At 37.9% G+C, this 25,729-nt stretch overlaps 1 protein-coding gene across 1 annotated transcript in view; it reads left to right on the plus strand.

The window, feature by feature from the left end:
- The window catches only part of HDAC9 (histone deacetylase 9), a 274,618-nt gene that overhangs the window by 150,372 nt on the left and 98,517 nt on the right, over nt 1–25,729 (plus strand). The window contains exons 17-19 of the mRNA XM_058801306.1: nt 12,529–12,636; nt 24,166–24,221; nt 24,464–24,551. Of these exons, the coding sequence (XP_058657289.1) occupies nt 12,529–12,636; nt 24,166–24,221; nt 24,464–24,551 (252 nt within the window). The remainder of the gene's footprint in view (nt 1–12,528; nt 12,637–24,165; nt 24,222–24,463; nt 24,552–25,729) is intronic.

The following is a 25,729-nucleotide window of genomic DNA, read 5'->3' on the forward strand; positions in this document are numbered from 1 at the left end:
ATTTATTTTCTAGTTGGTTTGCCTTTCTATATATGATTACTGTCAGGCTTGCTGTGGGGCGCTTTTAAAGGAATGGGTTATGACCTTTTTCAAGGTAAATAATCAGATTAGGAGCTTTCTTTCAGCGATATTTAGCTGTTGATTGGTTAAACTCAGGGAAAGGGAGCTGCTTCAAACTATGTGGAAAACAATTCTTAAGCTTACTTTCAGAAACGATGGTGGAAATGAGGAAGAAATATTGCTACTTAGTAGCTTTCAACTTGAAAGGTATAAAGCAGTAATCAATGAAAAGCAGGAAGTATAGTTCATGAAAAGATTTTAGGGAGGGTTGGAAGAATTTTATCTTTTTTATGTTTGTTGTATATTTTTTCCTCCTTTCTTGTATCATTAGTTGTTTGCTGCAGAAAATAACACAGTGTTAAGAAAAAAACTTTCCATTCTTGCAGGAGACTTTATGATTGCCTTTTAGATGAGGGTTTTCAGAGCTCTTTGATCGTATTATTTTCTAACCATACGGGGACATTGCTGTTATTATGCAGCTCTGTCATTATATAGATTAATGGTTTGACTGCTCATGCAGGGGATGGGAAACCTAGGCTCAGTTCTGTCCACTCCCAGGCTGTATTTAATATCAGAGATATCATTTCTTAGAGAGCGTTGCTACCACACAAGAGATCAAATATTATTTCTGGTTGGGGGCCCCCACACCATGCACTAGCGATGCCAGTGTTGGAAAGAGCACTGGACAAGTAAGATTTTATCCATAAGTAGGATAAGCCCATCTACCTAAGGCTATGATCTTCCTATTACATACAATTATAAATACTTCCAAGTCCTAGTTCTGAGGCCCTGTTCCACAAACAGATTATAAATTTGATGTGAAAGAATCACTCAACAGAATGAAAACTGTTCTTGGATCAAGGAATGGAAGCTAGGATTTCCTCTTCCTAAACACTGAAGACATGATCACTTGATGGACTTATATTGTTCACAAACAAAAGTCCTAGTAACTTCCATAACCCTGAATTCTACTCTATTACTGATTTTCTTATCTTGGTTCTAAAACTGCAGCCAACATCAGGGATCCTCTCCTTTGGACATTACTTACAGTTGCAGTAAAAGAAAGTTTGTTTCAAGAACTTTAAACAGCAAACAAGAGGCAGCCTGTGTCCATAACTAGTATTTTCTGATCCTTTACCATCACTCCACTAAATCTTTTGTTGCAATGAAAAAAACTATGTAAAACTACAGTGTACTCATTTTGTACACACTTTTCATCTCTATGAATTTTCTTTTAAGCTGTGCTAGGGATTGATTATGTCGGTCATTGGTGTAGTATATGTTATACTTTCAGGAGAAATCAAATAAACTTTTTAGTGTGATAAGGAATGATATAAGTAGTAATTAGCTCTCTTACCTAAGATCAGAACTCTGTTTCATCTGTACAGCTAAACTGAACATATCTCACAAAGAGACAAAAAAATTTGTCTAAGCTAGCATCCTAAATTTGCCCATAACAGGTTTTCTTTCACCGATGGTTAATATTTTATCAGAGGACTATCCAGGGTCAGGAGTATAAAATCCACTGAAGTATGGAATCTCCCTCCTGCAATAATGCTTTTTATGGTTTTTTTTCTTTCAAGCTTAACCTTGTTCCAGAACCAACTGTTGTTAAAGAATTCTAATACCGGAGGGATGAAATTCTTTGTGTTGGAGAGAGACTAGCAGCTCTATGGCCAGCAGTTTTAATAAAAAGAGATGGTTTCTTGCAGCTGGTCAGAGGTTTGGAATGTGAAAAGTTTTCCAGGAGAGGTGGGTAGATTGCAGGTGAAGTGGCCAAATGGGGAGAATAATCACAAATTACATTTTGGTTCTGTGGATTGTCAGACTGTTTTTCATCTGTAAACAGCCACTAGAGCTATAACTGATCATTTGACCAGTGTATCCATCTATTGCAATTCCTCTCCTGTTGTGCTGTGAAAATGACAATAAGAGAAGCAGAAATCTACTTTTAATGGGACTAAGTTTCATCTCCTTGTCTCTGTCTGTCACTAAAAATAGTGATTGTTTTCTTGCCTGTTTGACCTGCTGCTGTGTGAAGAAATCTTGAAGTCATTTCTCAGCCATATTTTTTTTGTCTAGTTGATAGGCAAAAAACCCCACAAAAGCAAAGAAGAGCAGGCTTTTATGATAATGTCATCATCGGCTCCCAGCTTCAAACACTTCTGCGGCTTTTGAATTGTCATTTATAACTTGGAACTGAACCGACCCATAATTCCCTTGATGCATTTAGAGAAATTGATAACAGACTGCTTCTTTTATGGCTCAGAGGAGGCAACTCCCATCACATCACTATTGGCAGTCAATATTATTTTCTGACATGGTTGTAAAAGTATAAAGGGGCTTATGGCATTTGTTTAGATGAGGAATGGGCTCTCAAGCTGTGCTGGGGTTTATGGGTCCAGATTACTGAGAAGCAAAGGGAATATGATGTTTGCAAACAGGATATGATTTTATTTAAGTTTGGGTTTCATACGTTGTTCCCTGGGGATTGTCCTGCAGACAGAAGAGAATTTCACTTTTATCATATGAAATTGGGCAGCTTTCCAATCCCCCCTGCTCTCCCCCCATCCTCCCCACCAAAGACACTGCTCCAAACCTGTAACTCGTAGTCAGAACTTTAAATTGCAAGAGGAGGAGCTGGGGAAGAACGCTGCTCTGCAAAAAATCAGACTTCAAAAAAATTAATGTTTTGTGAGCTGAACAGAGTGGCTCTTGGGCTAAATATCAAGCCATCTGAATGGCTAAGTATGGCTTGTACATAATATGGAATGTCCATTGCATTTCCTCTAATTTTGCTGTTACAGCAGCAAAGAGAAACAATATCTTCTGCTGAGATAAGCTGGTCTTGTTTTGAAAATCAAAGTGTAACTTGGATTTTTCATATCAGAAAACAATTTGACCTGTAATTACCAAGGGAAGAAGTTTGTAGTTATAAAATCTCTCAACATATTTATGAAACTTACAAAACATTCATATTTTCTGAATGTTAAATTCCTTCCTGCTATTCCTTGCTGTGGCAGCTGACAGTGCTACTTTTTGTCCTGACCACACAGGAAGAAAAGTAATAAGAAAGGCAAGATTTTACTAGTACACAAGTTTAGTAAGCCATCCAGGAAACAAATTGGTTTTTGCTGCTTCTCATTCTTCCCTTGATCTTCTCAGTCTGTGCCCAGGAAGAATTTTCAGCCTTTACATATTATGACTCTTCATTCCTCTTATTTCTATAAGAGCTAATGGCACCAAACTGGTTCCATTACCATGGCACAACTGTCTAAAATCAAGAAAATGTTGGCAGTGGCATTGCCTTCTTGTAGCAAGTTTAGGTTCCAGGCTGCTTAGGTATCTGTCTTATACCTGCACACAAAACTGTCAGTAAAGAAATTAGACTGCCCACAGTTTAGGTGTTCAAATGAACCATCACCTTCACAGAGATATTAGAATTAACTTGTGCTTTTTCCCTATATTCCAGGCTGTACCACAATTGGCATAGTCCTCTGAACAAAAAATGTGTCTGTTTCCTAGTTTTGGGAAAGCAATCTGAAGTTCCTATAAGGTCATCTACTCAATATTAAGTTTTGCATTGTGAAATCATTATTATCCCATGCTGCCAATATATTCACCAAATAGTTTAAATTATTTTCCTGACTCATTACCTACTGAAATCTGCCAGTTACAACATTTTGGAGCACACTGCAGAAGGCTCCCAGGAATGAAGGACTTTTTTACCTCCTAAAACTGTCAGTTATACCACCCCTAAAGAAATACCAAGATTTAATCAAAAAACCAGGCACATCATACTTTAATTGACATATTTTGCAGACTATTTAGGAATCACAGTTACACGGTGTTGACTGTGATATTTTCTGCAGAGGTAAACAAAATGTGTGCTAAAAAAGGCCACCCTGTCACCACCCCAAGGCAATTTAAGGCCACTGGAGATGGAGCTATGCCAGAGCTGTAAGTTTGTCTAAAGAAAAAATAGCAAATAGATAGAATTAATTTCATTAAAATTTAATTAAAATTTAACTAACTTTCAGTCCAGAACAACAGATCTCTGAAGATTCCCTTGTCCAGCTTTATGTACTGGCATTAGAAAGCCACATTCATCAGTACAGCAGGAGTCATTCTACCTAAGATCAGAAGAACTGACTGGAGGTCCTTGATTTCCTTTATTGACAGAGACTTGAAACAACTAAGTTTCAAATTTTATGCACATTGATTTTAGAAAAAAAAACCAAACAAGTGTGATAAGGTGAATCTTGGTCACAGCAGGAAACAGCCAGCCTTCCTTTACTGAGGTACACAGACCATCCCTGGTTCTGGGAAGTGCATCAGTGTCTCCTGGGCAGGGAGAAAATGCCACATTTATCATACCAACACCATGGCCACAAAAAAAAATTCTTCAAATTACAGGGCAGATACTTCATTTCATTCTTGTTCTTTCATGGCACTGAGGTGGCCCTGTGCCATCTACCACAGAGCTTGATGTTTCAGTGAGAGGTGAAACTGTTTAGCTGAGAGACAGAGTTCCTTGGTATTGCTGCAGGCACAATACAATGTTCTAGAATAGTCCCAGACTGCTTTTACTTGCTGCAGGCAAGGATAAAAAGCTCAGACGTGGTAATCTCACAACATGTCAAATACACAATTTGGTCTCAAACTATTTCTTTACCCTTTTTAACAAAGGATGGTTTCCCCTCGCTACTCAACCAGGTTAAATTTTTAAACAAATATACATTATATGGAACATAGAAAATTATTGGGAAGTTAATGAACTACTGTAAAGCCAAATCTTTAAAGGTCTTACCTAATTTTCTGCATTTTCTAAAAACGATAGTGTTGCCAAAGGCAAACATTATGCAAAGAAGCATCTTATTTGCCAGAATAGAAAACATTGATATAGATATAGATATAGATTAGGTATAGATATAGATATAGATATAGATAGAAATATACAGACAAATATGCACAGGTATGTTAAATGTAAATAGTGGAATAGTATCATATCCAATCTACTACTACTACTAGTCACTCTTCCCAGACTTTATCACATACACACACACGGATTTGACAGTAATTCTGTAATTAAAGAAGAATTCACATTTGCACTTTAAAATCATATAATCTGTTTATTGACAGAATTTAACTGGGTGGACAGAAGAGCTCCCTGAAGAGTAAATGCTCTTGTGTTGTTTATCTGAATGAACACCAGGTACTAGTGTAGTCCCACAGTGGCCTCTAACATAAAGAACATCTACATCCAGGCAGAAAGTTGAAATGTTATGTTTTAATAAAAATGTGTTCAGAGGTAAATGATGAAAATTTTCAAAACTAAGGCCTGAATATTGCAAAAAGAAGTTGCATTTTCTGTAACTGCATGCATTGCAACAACTATACATTGTTGTATCTGCTTGTCTACAAACTCCTGGAAACTGCAAGATCAAACATAAGAAGGCAGTTGCACAAGCATTTTCACACACTAACCCATTAAATACTAAAACAAATGTCAAGTTAAATTAATAGACTACTTAGGGCTAGGCCTGAAAGTGCAGTAACATTTTTTACAAGCATCTGGTGATATACGCCACATATCTGAGACTTGAATCTTGGCCTAAGTGTTTTATTTATGAGTTTTTTCTAAAAACAAGATCTAATCCACATCTAATCCATGCTATCCTCCCTCCATTGCCCCTAACAATGATCCACACATCACTGTTTCATTAAGGTTTTGAGATCCTTTACAGTGTCTAATGTATGCTTTATGAGACCTTGAAATTCTGGATGTCTGTCATAAAAGTTAGTTTAAGAGAGAAACCAAGTAAAACTATTTCTGAGATACTGTTGTATTCAGGCTTCAGCTTGACTTAGCCTGATTTTTTTCTGCTTCTCATTTTGAATGCAAAGCTATTTCTTTTCCAATACTGACCTCACCTTTTTTTTTTTTTTTTTTTTTTTTTCCACAAACTTTAAGATGTATTTAATTTTACAGAGGGGATGCTGCATTTAAAGCAGGGGATGACTACCAACATCAGTAACTCTGCCAGGCATTCAATAATTAATTAATAATTAAATTTTTTACTGAGTATTTCCTGAAAATTGACTTTGATTGTGTTTTCATGTTTCTTCACTACTGGCAGGTAAAACTTGAAAGACATTAAGTATTCTACGTACAACTGGTTTGAGTACTGCTCACATTCCTTGTTCTTGTAGAAAGTCTGGAAAGACGCTTTTGGGGTCAGAATTAATAGCCTTTAAAACTAATTTTAGAAGTCCTTATCCATAATTATTATTACTGATAAATTCTCCTACTGGAATTATTCAAACACAGAAGTCAATGCAAGACTAAGGGAGTTTCCACGGTTTTTGTTCAGGCAATGATTTGTGTTGGTTGTTTGAACTATTCATCCTGTTGGAGCCTAAAGATCACATGCCCTTCACAAATTTTTTTGTAAATCACACTGGTAGGCAAGAAAATGCACAAAGCTGCTATTCTGGGTAGTCTTTATGGTAGGCACTTCACGTCAAAACAGCTGGAAATGCCTTTGACAGAAAAAAATCTTTGATACAGCTGCAATAGCAGTAAAAATAAAGGAAGCCCACTGTACATATTTTTCCTAAAGTAGTACACCTTTACACACTTCCTGTATCTGGAATTTATGGAAAAGACGTCAGCCATGCAAAGCTTTTCTCCTTTGTTCCTTAACGAGTGACATGGCTGACAGGCCATTCATTAGAAGTTGCTCCTTGGAGATGATGCGCGCACCTTCGCTTCTTTAGTCATGGTGAGATGAAACAGCAGCTGAGAAGCACGGTGAGGACCTTTTGCTTCCTGGTGGAAATCACAGAGGTGATGAATGATCACCAGGACATCTGTAAGAGTGGGAGGTGAAAGCTATGAGCGTGACACCTGGGAAGTTGCACTGCTCATGGTCAGGGGCAAAATATGACAAACTTATGTGGTAGCGTTAGCTGGCACCAACCATCTCTAAGAATGACAGACTCCTTGCTGGAAGTGATACCAAAATGACACACAATTTTTAGAGAGTGGAACGCTTCAGAAAAATATTTAATTTCTGTTTTCATGCCAGTATATTAACAAAACCCAGCGATGGAAATACGTTTGCTCTGGCATAAGTGAAAGAGTGTGAGACTCTGAATGCTTTTAAAGCTAAAACACAGGAATTCGCTCTGAAATATCTAAGTTTTATTAAATTTCATATCACTGAGGAGGTCAGTACTCTCCAGAATTATTTGTCACAAATTTTTAATCAGTTTGTTTACTGCATAGCTACACTATTGTGAGCTGAGCACATTTCATTTACTTCTCAGTATTAGAACCACTTATATCAAAGGACAGAAGTTTTTTAACAGAGTTGTTTTTCTAGATTTGTGTTGAAATGTATCCATTTGAAATGCATACCTCACTAACTTTCATCCAAGAACAGTTGAGCCCAATCTCTTTAAAGAAAGGGCAAACAATCCTTTCAAACTATTGCAAAGAATTTCTTTTTGTCCAGAATATTGGACACATAGATTACAATGACTGCTATCCAAGGAGCATCACAGGTCAAAGTTTCCATGAACAACTAGATGACAAATTGCATTTTTGACCTGTTGTCAGAAAATGAGTATCTCTTGTGGGAATGTGGGGTATCTCTGAGAGGACTGGTTTTGATTTTAATGATGGCAACAATTATGCAGAGAATCCAGAGCAGAATGAGCAAGTCAGTGTATTTTTAATTCCTCTTAGGAGTAAAATCAGAATTCCACTGCAGAAAATGAATTTACATTAAATCACAAGATATGTGTTTGTGGGTGGGAGGAGAAATGTGGAGAGAAAAATTCTAGGATGCTTTGAATTCATCCCAAAGCAGTAGCTTAGGCTCTCTTTTACATTGTCATACAGTTTTCAGTGGGGATATATTCAGGGCAACTTGAGGAAAAGATAGGAAAGGAAAGATAGGAAAGATAACTTGCACAGATGAATACATCATTCAGGGTGCAAAAAACTGGAAAGATTTGTCAGACTGTGAGCAGCATCTCTGGTCAGTAGAGCGGTGATTGAATGACCACTTGGCAGATCCCAGGAGATTTCTGGAAAAAGAGGACTGAAATAGAAGATGAGTGAAGAGATGTTGTAGCCAGGAAGAACAGATAAAACAAAAAGCAATTATTTTAGATATGCTTTAGCATTATTAATCACACAGCTTTTTTGCCCCCCTGAGGTAGGTTCCAGATAAATTTAAATAGCAGGACAAAGAACATTTCCAGTTTTGCCAACTGCAGTGATTTCATAAAGATAGTGAAGTAAGGAATCCCTCCCTCATGTATATTGCCATATCTTTCCTCACCATTTTCACATATCCCACAACCTGAGCACAACATAAGGAGCTGGCAGCTTTCAAACTTTATAGTCAGTCTTCCTTAAAATTAAATTTTCCAGTCCTAAAGTGGTTATAGTACAAGCTTTCTGTGTGTTGAAATATCTCTGCTGTAAGGCTTCTTTCTCAGCTTGTTTTGAGTATGCTTAAAGTTTTCATTGCTAAAGTGGCATTATCACATAGATATTTTTTACAGAAAGCATTCATATCAAGTTTTTTTTCTGCAGTGCAAAGCAGAGAATTTTTAGACACGGGGCTTGAAATATTAATTCATTCAGTCAGGAGAAGTTACCTACATTTCTTTTCACTTAAGTCATTCCCTTCTTCTTTAATGCCTCCCCATCCACTTCAGGGACAGGTAGCTTAATTTCTATCATCTGTAGCTTTGCAGAGTATTAGCTTTGCTACACATGCCTATGATTGAGCAATGCTAGATGTGCTTGAAAAAGCCTGCAACCTACAGTGCTCATTCAGGAAACTGGGAGTGAAGTAAATCCATATGTGTGTTAGGAAGTCAGTGTTCAGATAGGGCTTGTGTGCTCTGGCTCTTGGCGCTATCATGCACAATTCTGCTTTGAAGAACTGTAGCAGTGATAGGATTTTTGGTAACAAAATGTGTAGTGTGCTCATAGCTCAACAACAACATTTTGATGCTTTAAAAAATTGTTTTTTTCATTACGTGCAATTTAGAACATTCTTCTATCCTGACAATTTTTAAAGGACTCCTAAACAGAAGTACTATTTAAATATTAAACATAATTATACAGAAAAAAATCCGGCTAAGATTCTGGGTTAGAATTCAGCTAAAAATGAAGTATTTTCTGTAAATTTTTTTTAACATTGTCTGAAAAACAATCCTAATCCAGCCAGGTTTTTCACTGAATTTTCTGACTGCTCCAAGGCACTTGAACAAAAATAACCCCTTATAAAATTCCATCTGACTTTGTCATAGTCTGTGATTCAGAAAGCATCACATTTGTCACAAAGTCATGCATAGTCAGCATAGATAGGCTGTCAGATATATGAAATACATACATGCACTAGAACTAGAAACCACAGTGTCTAATCCTATTCCCTTTACTTGTACAAAACCCAACCATTTCATCTCACAGGAATATAGGAAAGCATATCAGTAGGATTCTAGACCTTCATTTCATATACAGCCTGACAACTGGGCCAGCCAGTAGCTGCAATTTTAATGGGTTTGCCATTTATACCACTGTATTTCAACAGCAATTTACAAAGTAAACGCTGTGTAACACTAAAAGAAAATCTCTGTTTAAACACCTGAAACATTTAAGGGAATACTTAGAATTAACAGAGACATAAAATGGAGTGAGATGGAATTTTCTAGTTGTTACAGCTAAAGTGTTGGCTGTGCGCTGTGAGTTCTTCTAGGTTGTTCTTCATGAGATGTTCCTCAGAAATTCAGTCTTAATTTTGCAAGAATATGAAACACTATTTTCCACCTGTGTTTGTAATACTATGCCTTTTCAAGGTAAGTATTCATGTTACTTTTAAATATTTATGTTACTTTTCTTGCATTATAGTAACAGTACATGAAGCTTCAGTTGGCTACCCCTAGCTTTAAGACTTTACCACTCACTACAGGTACCATGCCCAAGAGATTAGCTAAAATATCCTGAATTTCCTGTGTTCATTTAGGTGGTAATTTTTGAAAAATTTCTCAGGAAACACTGTTCTGTTTCCTGATTGCCGATTTTTTCTACCAGTCCAGGTAAATTAAGGTAGCAGTCATTCAAGTGGTCTGAGGGAAATTTTTCAGTGGAAGATACTTGGTCTTACAGCCAGTTCAGTCTCCTCACACTCAGCTGAAAGCAGAAAATGATAAATGCTGTACCTTGGCCAATGCTCAGTATTCAGCGGATGGAGAGACTGCAGTCTCATGTGTCAGAGCAGACAACTGTCTTAAGGGTGGGTACTCTCAAGCTGTGGTTACAATTTTAACTTAATCAGCCTTCCTGGAAATGAATCATAGTCCCTTTGAGGATGCAGGTTGCTCCTGCTCATGCCCTGTTGTACAGAGCAGCTGCCATTGAATCATTTTCATCAGCCACTCCTTCACGTTAAGCTTAATTTGCTGGCCATAAAAATGGTAAGAAAGTACTCCCTCCCAGCCCTCTTGTTGATACTTCCTTATTTAAAATACTGCACAGTATTTTTCAAACTTTATTATGGTTTGATTAAATTGGTTTAACCAATGACCTCTACTTATTTATCTCCTGATTAGCTTTAAAAATGAAATTTGATTCACAGTTCCTCTAAAGCAACAGAGAGATAACTTAAAGGTCTGCCTAATTTTACTTATGATATTGCTGTTTTCACTGCTTGGTTTCTTTCTTGTTTCTTTTTACCTGTTGATCAGTGCACATCTTTCCAAAAGCTACTTTTATTTCTTTAAATCTCAAGCTACCAACCTACAAAACAAGTATAATAAATCATCCCATATCAAGCTGATGATGCTCAATTGTGTTTGTACAACATTTTGAGTTTCTCAGATGAAAAGAGTGTGCTGTGTCTACTGCTATTCTAAACTTTGCAAGCAAAATCCAGTTTTCTTATTCAGGTCTATTGCAAATACAAACTATTTTCATTAGTTCTGCTGCATGCACACAGAACTGATCAAAATTATAGAAAAATCAGGTTCAGTATACTGAAAAAATAAGATCATTTTAATAGCTTGAAATATAATATTATTGTAACAGTAATGGCAAAGACATTTGACAGGTGCAGAGAAGATCAAGCTTAGATCAAGCTTCTTTCTGTTTCAAATGACTAATCAGAGAAATTCCTCTGAACTTCCAGAGTCAAGTAGCAGTGCATCCATTTTCAATTACTCGATTTCTTGATTTCTTTCCTTTTTTTTTTTTCTTTTCTTTTTTTTTTTTTTTTTTTAATGGAATTAGGAACAGAAGCTTCTGGTTCAAACTGAAAACATGTCTCAGTGTGCTTGGAAGTCATCCAAATAGCATCTGCCACAGTATTTTGTCTATTTCTAAACGTTTTTCTTTTCATGATAAATTTGTACGGTATGCTACAATTAAATGCACTTCCCATGGAGCATCGAGGAAGTCTGGCTGTCTCTTTGGATAACTTTTTCAGACTATTTAATACCATCTTGTCTGCTTTACATAATACATAATATATATAGGGATATACAACATTTCACCTGTGTGTTTTGGTGTGTTTCTGTAAATAAACAGTCGTTAAATATAGATTTCAAAAGTAAAGTTTTAGCACACTGATTGAAACTGTAGAGCAGCGCTACTTAGCCACCTTTACACTATATTCTTTGTAATGCAATGTATCACACATCACAATTTCTCATTTAGAAGGCACCAAAGACAACTCTCTCTGCTTTAAAACCCCTCGTTTATCTGTTACAAAATAAAGCCTTCCAGTCAAAGCGTATTAGTTCATCAAGACAGCCGATACAGCAAAGGTCTTGCTTTATACAATTCCATTTTCTGTCCATGGCAAGAGTGACCGCTGAAATTATTTAAAGCAATTAATTGCTCCAATTTCCGACACTTATAAACAACCGCCTGGGAAGGAAAAACGAGAGGTTACTACTCTCTTTAAGAAAGGGCCACTGATGTGCCACTGATGAGCTTTGGTGGCACGGGCTGTCCGTGCCTCTGCTGCGGCAGCAGTGGCTGTTCATTCCCGATGGACATTCCCGATGGACATTCCCGATGGATATTCCCGATGGTCCCGGGGCTGGCAGGTCCCCGTCACCTCGCCAGCCAGCTTGAGGAGCGTCTGGCGAGCAGGCCGGGCCCGGCCGATGTAACACTGTTTGTAATGAGAAATCTAAACAGGGAATGGCAGCGAGGCATGACAGGAATGTGTTTCCATTGGAGAAGCCCGTGCAGAGAAAAAGCATAAGCAGAGCCATGTCCAGAAGGCCTTTCAGCTGGCCAGCACGGAAGACTGATGTTATTGTACACGGGCTGTCACGCTGCCAGCCCTCCCTCACGGGTTTGTTTTCTCTCATGCTCTCCCTCTCGCTCTCCCTCTCCCCTCTCCGCTGCCTTCCTCCCGGGGCCGGCTGTTTGCTCAGGTGGACAGTGACACCGTTTGGAACGAGCTGCACTCGGCCGGGGCGGCACGCATGGCGGTGGGCTGTGTCATCGAGCTGGCGGCCCGCGTGGCCTCCCGGGAGCTGAAGGTGAGGTCCGGGCCGCGCCGTGGGTGGGAGCGCCGGGCGGGCCGGGGCGCGGGCGGGGGGCTCGGGGCCGGCGGGGCTACAGCGCTCGGCTCCGGGAGGGCGGCGGGACGAGAGCCGGGGGCGCGTCCGCCAAGGTGTGGCAGGGCAGGAACCGCAACGGCCCGGGCTGGTGCCAGCGCCGAGGGGCTGCAGCCCGAGGGGAAGTTAGTGCCCATCTCCGGCCAGGGGCTGCGGCGCGCCCTTTGAAGTCAAGTTTTATTTATTTTAAATTTTTGTAACTATGGTTGTTGAGTCACGTGCGCAATGTCAGGATACCACCCAGCGAGAGGGGAGGCGAGGCTGGCCGGGAGGGCGATGGGCAGGCGGTGCCCGGTGCCAGCCTGCCCGTGCCCCTCCTGCAGCCGCCGGGCCCCTTCCCGCTCCTGTCTCCGTGCCGCCGGATCTGCGAGGCATGATGTACGAAACCCAAATTATCCCCAGTCTAAACAATTTATAAAAGCTCCAGACCTGACAGACTTTGACATTTTATTTGGTATTTTAACGGCCCTATTTAAAGGTACACCATATGCAGCCGGAGTGCAGGCTTGCCCCAATAAACATTGTTGGAGCTAACATGTCTCCTTAATGAAACTGTTTATTCGCTTTCCAGTCCACACACTAATGGATTCAGTCCTATTTCCAGAATCAAGATGGAAATAAATATTTTTAAATTAACACTGCATGATGATTTCTAAAATTGCAAATTCTGTTTGGAAAATTTTCTTCCTGTATATTTCTCTCATTTCGATCAAAATATTAGCTACCTATTTGGGAATGGATATGTATATTTATGTGTATATTTAGACAGATACAGAATGAATCAGGGTTAAAAGACAGCATATTGAGGTGAAATTCAGTACTATAGCTTTGACATAATAAAATGCAGTTTTATATTTTTATGTTTATCTGAACTTTTATGTTCAGGTACTGAAATCATTAGTCAGGTACCACACAAAATGTACAAATTTTGAAAGATCATGGGCAGGGTGCATTATATGGGATCCTGTTGTGTATCTTTTCTGATGGGTTCTTCATCCCCTTTAAGGTTTTTTGGGCATAGTAAGATATGTAACTCACTGTGCATTGTTCCACACACAGAAATAATGAATGTGATGAAGGATTTTTTAGCTAGTTTTTATCTTTAGAAACTATATGACACCACTGTCTAAGGCAATTTAAAAGCAAGTTTTGGTAAGAAAAGTGAGATATGTCCTATGTGCACTTGACACGAGTGAGGTCCACTGCAGAATCTTTACCACTTACCTCTGTACACTTGTGGTGTGTCTCACACAGTGTGAATGCTCTTGCTTAAATAAGTATGTGATAGCTGAAAAGAATCACCAGCCATTGTAAGACTTCTACTAGTAGTGTTGCAGGAGTTTGTAAACAAATATTTTATATTTAGTATTGGATATTCTATATTTAGAACTAGTTTGTAGTTCAATGTAACGTTATTGTTGATCCTAAATAGAATATTTTTCTACAATGCAGAGAATTGAAGTCTCATGCAACTTGCAAGTTGAGACATAGGAAAGGCAACTTTTTAATAGGCCCAGTAGTTGATTTAAACCAAATCTTCAGAAAAACAGAAATGGAAGGGATTTTCTGTGAAAGAGAATTGTGAATATTCCTGCCATTCCTTATAGGTGTTTATCTAACCTGCTCCTGGACTTCCAGCATGAAGCCCAGTGATTTACATGCCTCTATGGCATCTGTATGAGCTATCAATCTGCATGTGGTATTTTTCATTTAAGGCTATGGAAAGGTTATTAATGCCTGACTGTCAGTAGAAAAGCATGTTAGCAGAAGTTCTGTAAATTCAACAGTCCTGACATTAGCTATTTTGTACAGTCATCCTGTGTGCATTTCCATTCAAACCCAGGCTTTGCTAGCAAGTTGCTCTCAATACTCTCATATTGTAAATTGCACTAGGTGGGGTTGTGCAGTGCTTTCTGGAGTTCTCTACAATCTCCATATGATTGCAGACCCAAACCTTTGTGCTTTTACATGTTCCTTTTCCATCTTCCTGCATTTTATCTGTAGAAAAATAAGTTGCTCAGCTGTTTCTGTTAGGGAAAATACCAATTTTATAGTGTACTTTTGAAAATCTAAGGGGAAGAAGATGAACTTAACCACTTTGATGTGCATTCATTGAGCAGATATGCATGTGAAGCAACCATTTGGGGCCTGTACTGTGAGCACTGAGTGGGAGGATTAAGCTCTGATGGGAATCTGGAATGATCTGCTACAGCCTCAGAAATTTTGGACGACAAAAAAAGCACCTTCCAAGAATTGCATGCAAGCTATAACAGCTCTACAACATGTTAACAGCAAGATGAGCACAGCAGAGAAGCACACCATAGTAGTTCCCTGGACGTTTCCCACTGTGGATTGCTATCAGATGGTGTACTGGCAGTTTGTGTCAATTCAAGCAGTTTAAACCCCACATTTTTTTACAAAAGCTAGAGTGTGGAAACAAACATCAAGTGCCCTGTATGGATAAGGATCTGACATATAAAGTTCATTTCAGGAAGGATAGACATTTCAATGACTATGCTTATTCCATGGTGTCTACTGATGTTGCTTGCTGTGGCACAAAGTGATAGTAATAGGTTGGAGCTATGTTGCTAAGAAAAGAGATGAGACTGCAACATAAACCATGAAAGTCTGCAGAACAATTGGGAGATTCATTACAGAGCTGGGCGTGAGTCAAACTCATATATAGGGCAAAAAATTCTTCACTTTATTCTGAATTTCCTGAGACTATCAGTCCCATTGCACACAAGTGTCATTGAGAACAGCAAGATGTTGTTCATCTGATTTGGACAGTGTTCAAAAACTGACAAGGAATTAAGAGGAATTCTCTTTGCTGTAGTTCAAACCCCTTGCGAGACATCAAATTTCTTTGATCTCCTTGATCACTGGGAAAAACATCAGTGTGGCATTCCTAGAGATGTAAAACAATAGGCACAATAGTAATTAACAGTGGTGCAGGGTTTTCAGGGGGGGTGGAGGTTGGTGGGGTTTTTGTTAGGGGGGTTGGTTGGTTTTTTTTTTTTAGAGTTTTTTTGTTTTTTTTTTTTTTTTTAATTAAGACAATTGCTGCTTCTCTGGGAAGCCTTAATCTGGATGGTTTTTTGTATTTAATTATATACAATTGTTAAAATTAAGCATTCTGTGGTTCTGCTTAATAATATCATGAATAGTCATTAATATCCATTTGATATACTTTTGAAGTAGTATTTAACAAAGAATCACACCACTACTGAAATATATAGTACTATAAATGTGATGTTATACTGAGTCAAATGCTATGCTTTTCCTTTTTTCATTAACTTCCATGTCTGATGAATGTGTTCTTGGCAATTTTACAGTAGGAGATGAGCCTAATTATTGCATGACGGTTACCTTTTTTTGAGCTGTTTGTAATTAAGAAAGCTGCTGATGCACAAGGAGGTATTTATGTTATGTGGAATCAGAGCCACACCTCTCCTGTCTGTCTGTTTTTATGGATCTATGTTTGGTCATTTCTCATTTCCTGAACAGATTTATGTAGAAAGCTTCTAATAGTCTGTTGCCTGTCTCAAGACTTTTTGAAGAGGGGAGTATGTGGATCTGGGTGAATAGAATTCCACCACAGTCCTTAGCTATAGCCAATAAATTGTTTTATCAGATAAGAGACATCCTCTGATATATTAGTGCTTGTGGAAGAAATAGAGGTAGTGCCCAGCATGTGATTTCTTGCACGCAGTGTATCTCATGAACCTGGAAATCATTGTCTCTAGCCTCTACTTAGTGACCTCACCTTCAGAAAGAGGGTCCAAAAAGATGCAGACAGAGAGCATTTCTTTCCTGGAAGTGTCTCCTGAGGTTCTCATTGCTCTCTTTCATTGCCAAAGGATGTGGCACTGTGAGGTGCTGTCCTGCCCTCCCTTCTCATTTATTGCCCGCCCGGTGCTTCCCTTGCATCGATGGTGATGCTCAGCTCAGTTCCCCTCCCCTCCCTGCTGCTGTGCTGCTTCCCTCGCAAGAGCTGTGCACCAGGAGACTCTTCCCTTGCCTCTGCATCTGTCCTGCACGGCAGGCAAGTCCCTCCAGCTGCCCAGCTGGACAAGTACAGAGCTTCTACAAACCACACATTAGAAAAGTCTTGGAGAAAAAAAAGGAGAGTTTCTGCATCTGTGGTCTTTTGAGTTTCAGATTTCATTTGTAGCTGTTAGAACTTGGAAAGAATCTTATCTTTAGGACTCAGCTTGTGAAATTGTTGTTTTTGCTTTTCCTGAAAGAGTTTAGGTTGCTGATATTTTCGTTTTGCTAACCAAATTATTTATGTTGATGCTGCCACCTGTTTTGTTGCCATATATTTGGTGTTTATGACATGGTTAATACGACATTTAAAAAGCTGGAGTTCAGTTAGGTTAGTATGATAATTTTGCAGTAATGATACTTCATTGAATAATGTCCTCCAAAATGTTAGTTGTTCTTGTGATAGTTGTTTTATTTTGTGTCACTTTGTGAAGACTAAATGTGTTTTAATTTATTTTCTGATAACAAATTGTACATTTCTCTGTCTGTTTTTCTTCAATATCTTTAAATTGACTGGCAGGAATAAAGATTATACAGGTGAAAAATATAATTTGAAAAGAGTATACCTAATAAAAACCTCTTTTTGGGAGAGATTACCAAAGGGGAAATGGGAGTCATTCTCCCAATGGGAGATGACTAATCATCATAGGTAACTCACTGCCAGAGCAGAGAGCAGAACATGTAACTGCTGAAAATACAAAGGAACAGTGCTGAAATATTTTTCTTCAGCCTCAAATGAACCCTTCAGTACTATTATAAGGTAAAGTATTTTAAATACAGAACCTATAATAAGTATTACTGTCTAGTTAACTTTGCATATCCTTTAAATATGTAAATCTTTGTGGTGGTAGCACTGTTCTCTGTGATAGAAACATGTAGTGCTGTATATTTTTTTTAATTTTGAAAACTTGAAACAGAAGAGACCTGCACAAAATCCTGTCAAGAGCTGGTAGGATTTGCTTCAAAAAATTGAGTGAATCAGGAAGCAATTTTTTAAAAGAACACTTAAAAAGAAAGGCACATAAGTTAAAAGCATGGTCTGAGGCTGTCTTGAATATCCACTTCAGCTGAATCAAGTGAAGCAAAAGCCATTTTTCTACCCTATCATATGTGTGTGTGCACACGCACACAGACACAAACAAACATGTAAAGTTGCCCTGTTGGTAGCTAAGGGTCATTTAACAGAATGAAAGCAATTGAAATGAGTTTCCCCTGAACCAGAATCTGATACATTCCTGGGATTGTTCTTTCTGATATGTCAGGTTGAATCAATACCAAAGTAAACCTCCTGAATTTGGTCGTTGCTATTCTGGTGTCTTTGAAGTCATCCATAGATGACTTAAATTGAACTTGAAGCTCTCATTCCAAATGAGCTTGGTTTTTACTGGTCTCTTTGTCACCCAGGGCTATGGAGGAATCATCATGTGGGTAGTAGTACTGATCTAGTGAATAAACAGCATTAGCCTAATCAACTTCCTCTTCCCCCCAAGTTCCTTCTAGTTTTAAAAGTATTCTAAATAAAAATCTTTTGGCCATATGTCACAGCGGAATTGCTAGGTTTACTTGCAACAAAAAAAATAAAATAAATTAGCATTCTAAAGACAAAATAAGCAAAAAAGAGCAGAGAAGAAATGTCTCCCTAGTCCCACAGTGTCCTTCCTCTAGTGAAGCTTTAGGCCAGCAAATTTGCATGGCTTCCTGAACAACGCAAAACCCCACACAGCTCCATTGGCTGCCTACAAAAATCTCCTTTCCTGAAATGTGCTCTGTGCCCAGGTGCCTCCTGGACCATATTTCTCCTGCAATCTCTTCCCTATCCTTGCTTCTACCTTTTCACTCTATGCCCTATAAAAATCTCACTTTGCATGAAAAAAAAATCCAGGTGATGTGATACAGCCACAAAAAGAGACATTTTTTCCACAGCCATCCACAGCATTTTGAACAATGCATGCGTGTAAGAAAGAGTAACAAATTAATACTTATTTTACTTATTTTAATCATAAATATATGATTGATAAAAGCTTTCAATAAATTTTACCAATGAAACCTTTTAGATAGTAGTTTGTATTCTTTGCTTTTACAAAGTTAGAAAAATTTGCAAAATTTTGTATTAAACCATCTCTTAGATACTCTATCCTAGCAATTATGGTTATATTTATAGTTGAGTGACTGTTATTATTTCATATAATCAGACAACTTTAATTATATGTGTGGTACATGGCTTACCTCCATGACCACTCTGTACTAGAACACTTTTGTATGCTTTCTTTCCCAATATAGTTAACACTAGTTGTGGCTAAACAGGCCGTCATGCTTGTATCTGAGCTAGTCTGCAAGCACCAGCTTTCCATGTGTGTTTTCTGATGCTATCCACTTAGGCCTTCAGGAAAGCAGACAGGGAACTCTTTGTTTCCATCAAAGTTAAGTGTTTAATGTCCATTTTTGTGTGCTTGCCCTCTACTAGCTTCCTCTGCAAGACAAAATAATATTCCCTCATGTCCATTAGTGTTTTTTTGGCAAATCTACATGCTATTCTGTTAAATCACAGGTTCTTGTTCACTTCATTCGTAGACCCTTGGGGCCAAGTGCTGACTCCTGCCCTGGCTGTATGAGTAGCTTGTAAAATTGTCCCAAACAGGTGCCCAAGGATTTCCTCAGCCTGACACCACTCATTCTCATGCTTACCCTCCCTGATGGATGGCATAGCTTGGGATTGTGTTACAGCATGTGGCACTGATAAGAATGTGGCTGTCTTCTTCCTGGTAGCAGTTGCAAGTGGATTCTTGAAGGCAGCCAAGACTTAAAGCGGCCCTGATGTTTGTTATTGTAGGTCTTGGCTACACCAGAGATGGCAGAGTTAAGGATGGCACTAAGGCCACTTTAGGGATTAGACCTGTTAGCTACACTGTATGGACCACCTTTTAAATATAAAGAAATTGGGCTTTTATATGACTTTATAAGGATACAACTATATATATGTATATGACTCAGGGAATATAAATTCTGACAGGACAAACTGATACATTTCTGTATAATGATGTATTATACATTTCTGTATAATTCTCATTCTGAAACGTGCACACTGAAGCAAAAATAGAACCTTTCCATTAAAAACAAGTGCATGTCCAAGACTGCCTTGTTTAAGCACTGGTAGTTTTAAGAGTTAACTGTGAGATAGATTAAGGGATTTAGACAAGTTGGAATTAAAAACTTGCAGCATCTAACCTTAGGAGCAAGTTGAGCTTCAAGTGTGGAATTCAGACCCCCAGTTAGTTACCCAGTCTCCATCTAAAATACACAGAACATGTGAGGTTGGAAGTGGCCTCAGGAGGTCATTCTGTCCCCCTCCCTTGCTCAAATAGAGCTGCTTAGAGCTAGTTGCCTAGGTGTATGTCCAGATGGCTTTTGTATATCTCCAGGAATGCAGACTCTACAACTTTTCTGGGCAAGCTGTTGTATTGTTTGGTCACCTACACCATAAAAGGGTTTTTTCATATGAAGCCTGTGCTCATTCAGTGCCTCTTGCCCCTTGAATAGATGACATAGATGTCATTGCTCATTCATACAGGGGTTTACAGCTTCAATTTCTAATATTAATTAACAATTTTTTGTGTTTGAATAAAAGCTGAGGAAGAACATAACTCCAGTCCTATTGTTAGAAAACTTAGACTGAAAAGATGTATGTCAATATCTATTTTATGGACCACATAATCTAAGTACACAAAGTGGTGTGGGAAAAAAAATTACAAAGTCATCCCCATGTTCAAGAAGTTGAACCTGAGTCTTTTACTACTTCAATAAGTGTTCTTGGGGTACCTGTTGTGGTTTATTGCTACTTTTTGCATGGCACTAGCTTTTCTCAAAGTCTGCAAAAAGCCAGATGATTTTCCTAGGGTAGTACTAGGCTGAAACTACTATGCACTGCTTTTCAGTGAGGCTTCTCACCATACCTGGAGTACCTGACTGTCCAAGAAACTCTTGGTTCACTTGGAATCTAGGCAAACCAAGCTTCTCAAGACTGTCTTGTGAATGGAAGAATCATTCACACCTTGCCACAGTGACCACATATTGCCCTAGAGAAAAATTGTCTGCATCTAGTTTTATCTCCTGTGTGGAGGTAATGTAATAGAAACACTGTGGAACTCTGCAATAGATGGTCAGTTCTAAGGCCTGGATTGTCCACTCATGTTATGGTATTGTCTTGAGTTCTTGTCTTGGAAAGGATCATGGAGAGGCACAGTAGATACTGAAGATTGATGTAGACCAACACTGTAACCCAGAACGCTACAGAAAGGGATTAACTTGACCACCAAAGACAAGAAGGCCATAGTAGGATGTACACCTCTGTTCTTTGGAAATAAGCCATCCAAGTCATGAAAGAGGAGTATACTTAGCTGACTGTGGAAAAAGACAAACATTTTTCTTAGTTTTCATTAAAGGTCCAACTCAGCAGGTTTATCTGCAGCTGATCTTCTGTGTAAACTGAGTCTGGGCAGACTTCTCTTCCTTTGTTGTTCAAATATGCACACATTTTAGAATATCTCTATTCAGGCTTTATTCTTAATCCTCAAATTTAAATAAAGGTAACCACATAATGGCGCAGACATGAATCGTTTTTCTAATGTTCATGTCTGTCAGTCAGTTTAATGTTCTGTCTACTTATAAAGGTGTCTGTATCCTAATATAAATAAGGCTCTGTACAAAAATGCTTTGAATTTATGTGTGTTGGCTTCATTTTCAACATATTGCTCTGTGTTAGTCTTTCTATCTTTAAAGCAAATTTTTGCTTTTCAGTCTACTGTTCTGCTGTCTACTGAGCTCACTGTCTGGTATTTAAAATTGCATAAATAATAAAAAAAAATCATGTTACATTGTACTAATGTATGCTGTGTTCATGCAAAGTTTGAAAGTAGGAGAAATTAAGTGTTTTATCAATTGAACAAAAGTTGCCAATAATTCTGTATGGTAACTAGTTTTCAGTGTTTGGTATAATTCAACTATGTATTTTATCATCAGCATAACATATGCACAGTATTTCTTAAAATATTCAGTATTTCTTAAAATATGAAAATTTCCCATGTGAATACTGAACTTTTTGTGATGTAAAAACTCATAAAAAGTGGTCATGACCCTGTTGTGAATATCCTCTGTGCTGGTGGAGAACTGTAATAGTTAAGCTCTGATTCCAGAAATTACCTAGATATAATAAAACAGGGCTTCCAAAGAGCCTTGTCAAAGGGAACAGAAGAGAAGCCTACACTGTAACTGTCATATTGTCAAAAACAGCAGTGCTGATATTTTCTGTCTCTATATTGGCCCATGAAATCCTCCTAGAGATAATCATCTTAATTATATTGATCTTTTGGGAATACTGATAAAGTTAGATGATAATGAGCTGTTAGCTGAGCAGGGGCAGCTGTAAGCCTTTCATGGACTTTTTCCAAATTCCTAAAAATATTGAGAGAAGAAAATGCAGGTAGCTCTTTCTCTACTAATACCCTCTTTGCTGAGTCTTTTTTCAGCTCATTATCCCGACATTCATCAGCATACTTTGTTTTTTCATAAAGGCTACAAAAGAGTTCTTTGCCAAATTCTTCTTTAAGTCATGTTTTGTGTGCGAAGAAAATGTTAAAAAATCCTCATAAAGATTGAGAATACAGTTTTAGCTGAGAGTTGAAAGCTGGTTTAGTGCAGTCCATAATGCCTTTTTTTTTTTTCTTTTTGGTGTGCTTGATCTATAGGAAATTTATATTCCATCTCCAGGAATGCCTGCATGAATACTGACATGTATAGTTTTTGTGCTTTTTAATTATTGGGTTGTTGTGTTTTGTTTCTTTGGATTTGTATTTTTAATTTGGACACTTAATGTAAAATAAATCATGATGTCAAATCTCTCAGATCCTTTAAATGGTGCCCAGAAGAACCACTGTTAGCCATGCACTCCCTTGGTACTGTACTTTAAGTTTACTGAACTCTGATAGAACTTTGGCCATGCTCCGCAAAACTTGGCAGATGTCTGCTCAGATTACATCTAGCAGCAAATTAAATAAGACAAGATGGTAGTATTTGTTTATAAATAAATGCCAGTGAAGCAATTCCACAGGTACACACAAACCATGCATTCATATGATTGTAAATAAACAGATTCACAGGAACCAATGTAACTATTAACTGCCATGTCCCTCTGTATTTACATCAGTGTGAGTGAAAGTTTAATGATGGTTATTTTTCTCTCAGGAAAGAGAAGAAACATTTACATTTATCAATTTTAGTATATCAAACTGGAATACTTCAATACTGATGAATAAAATACAGAAGTATTACAATCTTTTTTCCTGTCCCCTCCTCTCTGAGAATACAATGCTTGATTGGTCATGCAGGCATACATACACATCTAGTGTTTGTGTGAAGCTGTGTGAAAATACAAGATATCTCATGGGCAGATATCTCACGTACAGATTATAATTTCTTATTTTTATGTATATGGTAATTGTCTTACTTGATGGCATATATATAACTGAATAGAAGGACTACCTTGGGTAGTTGAAATAAAGAGGAAATACTATGAAGCAGTGGTGTTTCTCCTGAATCTAACTGTTGTAAGAGAAATTTGATATGATATGAGATACTGCTTCTTGAACATATAATCTGACTTTCTGAATAGAGCTACCTTGCCAGCACTTCTACATTTTCCCTTTACCATACCCACACTGGAAGGATGGAAATTCCATTTTTCTTTTATCTTCGGTGACTCCAGAGGCAAAAAATTCCTTAGTCATCACTGATCCCAGTGCTGTACTTCATGAAATGCACATACAGTTCCAGAAAGGGTGTTAGAAATTGACTTCAGGGAATCTATTAACTTGCAAGCATGACAGGTTCCCAAGTGTAATTTACAGTTTGCAGAAATATGGGGTGTTCATTATCATCTTTTTTATACTGATAGAAATTACGTGTGTGGGGGGGGGTCTGAATTTATCATTTAGTCTATACAGAGATAAGGTTAACAATGGCTAATCATGTAAAATATATACCTCAAGCTACTTCTATTTTGAAGGATCTCAAGATAGAGCAAATTAGGATTACATGATCTTAGATGATCTTCATTTTAAATACAAATTCTAAACAGCAGAATTCGTAACAGGGCTTTCTCATCCTGCCTTTTTCCTCCTTTTTAGATCATGTTGTGTGTGTGTGTGTATATGCACACGTATGTATTTAAATAGCTTATTTGCCACTGTTCTCAACAGTATTATTTCTGGCAGTACTATGAAAGGATGATTGGATAGAAAAAGTGCTCAAGAAGCTCTAATAGATTTCAATCCCCTCTGCCTGCTGCTCTGTTTTGCTCTGAGTCAAGTATTTTTTTAAGCTGATAATTGAAAACCTATCTTGTTCTTACAGAATGGCTTTGCTGTTGTAAGGCCCCCAGGCCATCATGCTGAAGAATCAACAGCCATGTAAGTACCAGGGAATATTGCCCATCTTGGAGCACTAAGGTTACTGGCAATCACCTGCATTGTGCATGTCTCTGAAGAACTGTAATTGCTAGCAGATGACTGAAAAGCCTTTCTAGGTACTCCCAGAAGCAGATTTATGGCCTCAGAGATCATATAGCATTTTTTAAAATGCTCTGAACATTATTTATAGCTGTTTTCCTGACTGATTTGCTTTCTTATTTCTGTTCTTCTCTATTCCACAGGGGGTTCTGCTTTTTTAATTCGATTGCAATTACTGCCAAATACTTGAGAGACAAGCTAAATATAGGCAAGATATTGATTGTAGATCTGGTATGTATTCTTGGCAAGCATCACACTTGAAGTGCATCTAGATGAAAGATAATGAATTTGTATTTATAAGTCTGACTTTCCTGCTTTTAATACCTACAAGTAATAAAGGTGTGCATTTCCTCTGATTTTGGGAACTCATTAAAGCCAGGATGGCAGTACTGAAGCTATAAACATCTATGTTTCACTTTAATGGTGTTAACTGCAATTTAATGAGAAGAAGGCACAGATCAGGGCAACTTTTATGGTCCTTAAATGAATTGATACTTCCACTGTTAAAATAACCCTACAGAACCCAAGTTTACTTTTCCCAACAGAATAGAAACTTTAAGTAGTCAGATATTCTTTAAAGAATGTTGTTGCATTGGTAACAAACTTTCCCCAGTTTGCAATGATTTGACTTGTTGTATAACTTTGATATTATTAAACAAATTGACAGATCGTTCCCCCCAAGAAGTTTTCTAGTCATGTATTGCAGGTTTTAGTGGTTCCCTGAAGAAAACCTATGTGATTAAAAATCCACTTCATTGGATTAGTCTTGTATTTTAATAGAAGGCATTTTACACAATACTTAATAAATTTAACAAATGGATTATTTAAATACAGATGACATTTGGCATGTTGGCTATATTATTTTCATGAATAATGAATTGGAGCTCTGCCTTGCACTCAAAGGATCAGCCCAATGCACAGCCCAAGGAAAGTTGAATGCTGATTTATGAGCACCATTTTTGTTTTCCTACAGTTCATGACGAGGTGTAATAGGGTGTCTGACAAAGCATAGACAGGAAATGAACCCTGGCATCAAAACCTAACCTGTTACATCTGCACTTAATTAATTTTTGCAGGTGATAAAAGATTTAAAGACAAAATATGTTAAAGGGTTTTTGAAGTGCAGAGCTTAATAGTCTAAATCTTGTTCATATCTGCACTCATAATTAAATCTTATTGTGGAGTCATGGCCTTACCATCTAGCACTTTTGTTCAGTTAAATATGCGTACTGACTGTTGAAGAGAAGCAGAGAAAGGGGGAGTGTGGGAGAAGAAATGGTAAGTGAAAAATGAGTGGCAGACTAAGTATATGTGTAGATTAAATATTCTTAGAATGTTTTTGAAATATTTCTCAGATTGTTCTGCTGTCATTTAGAAACATAATTGTAAACTGCCAGAAACTATTATTT

Source organism: Ammospiza caudacuta, chromosome 1 (assembly GCF_027887145.1).
Source record: "Ammospiza caudacuta isolate bAmmCau1 chromosome 1, bAmmCau1.pri, whole genome shotgun sequence".
Taxonomy (NCBI): domain Eukaryota; kingdom Metazoa; phylum Chordata; class Aves; order Passeriformes; family Passerellidae; genus Ammospiza; species Ammospiza caudacuta.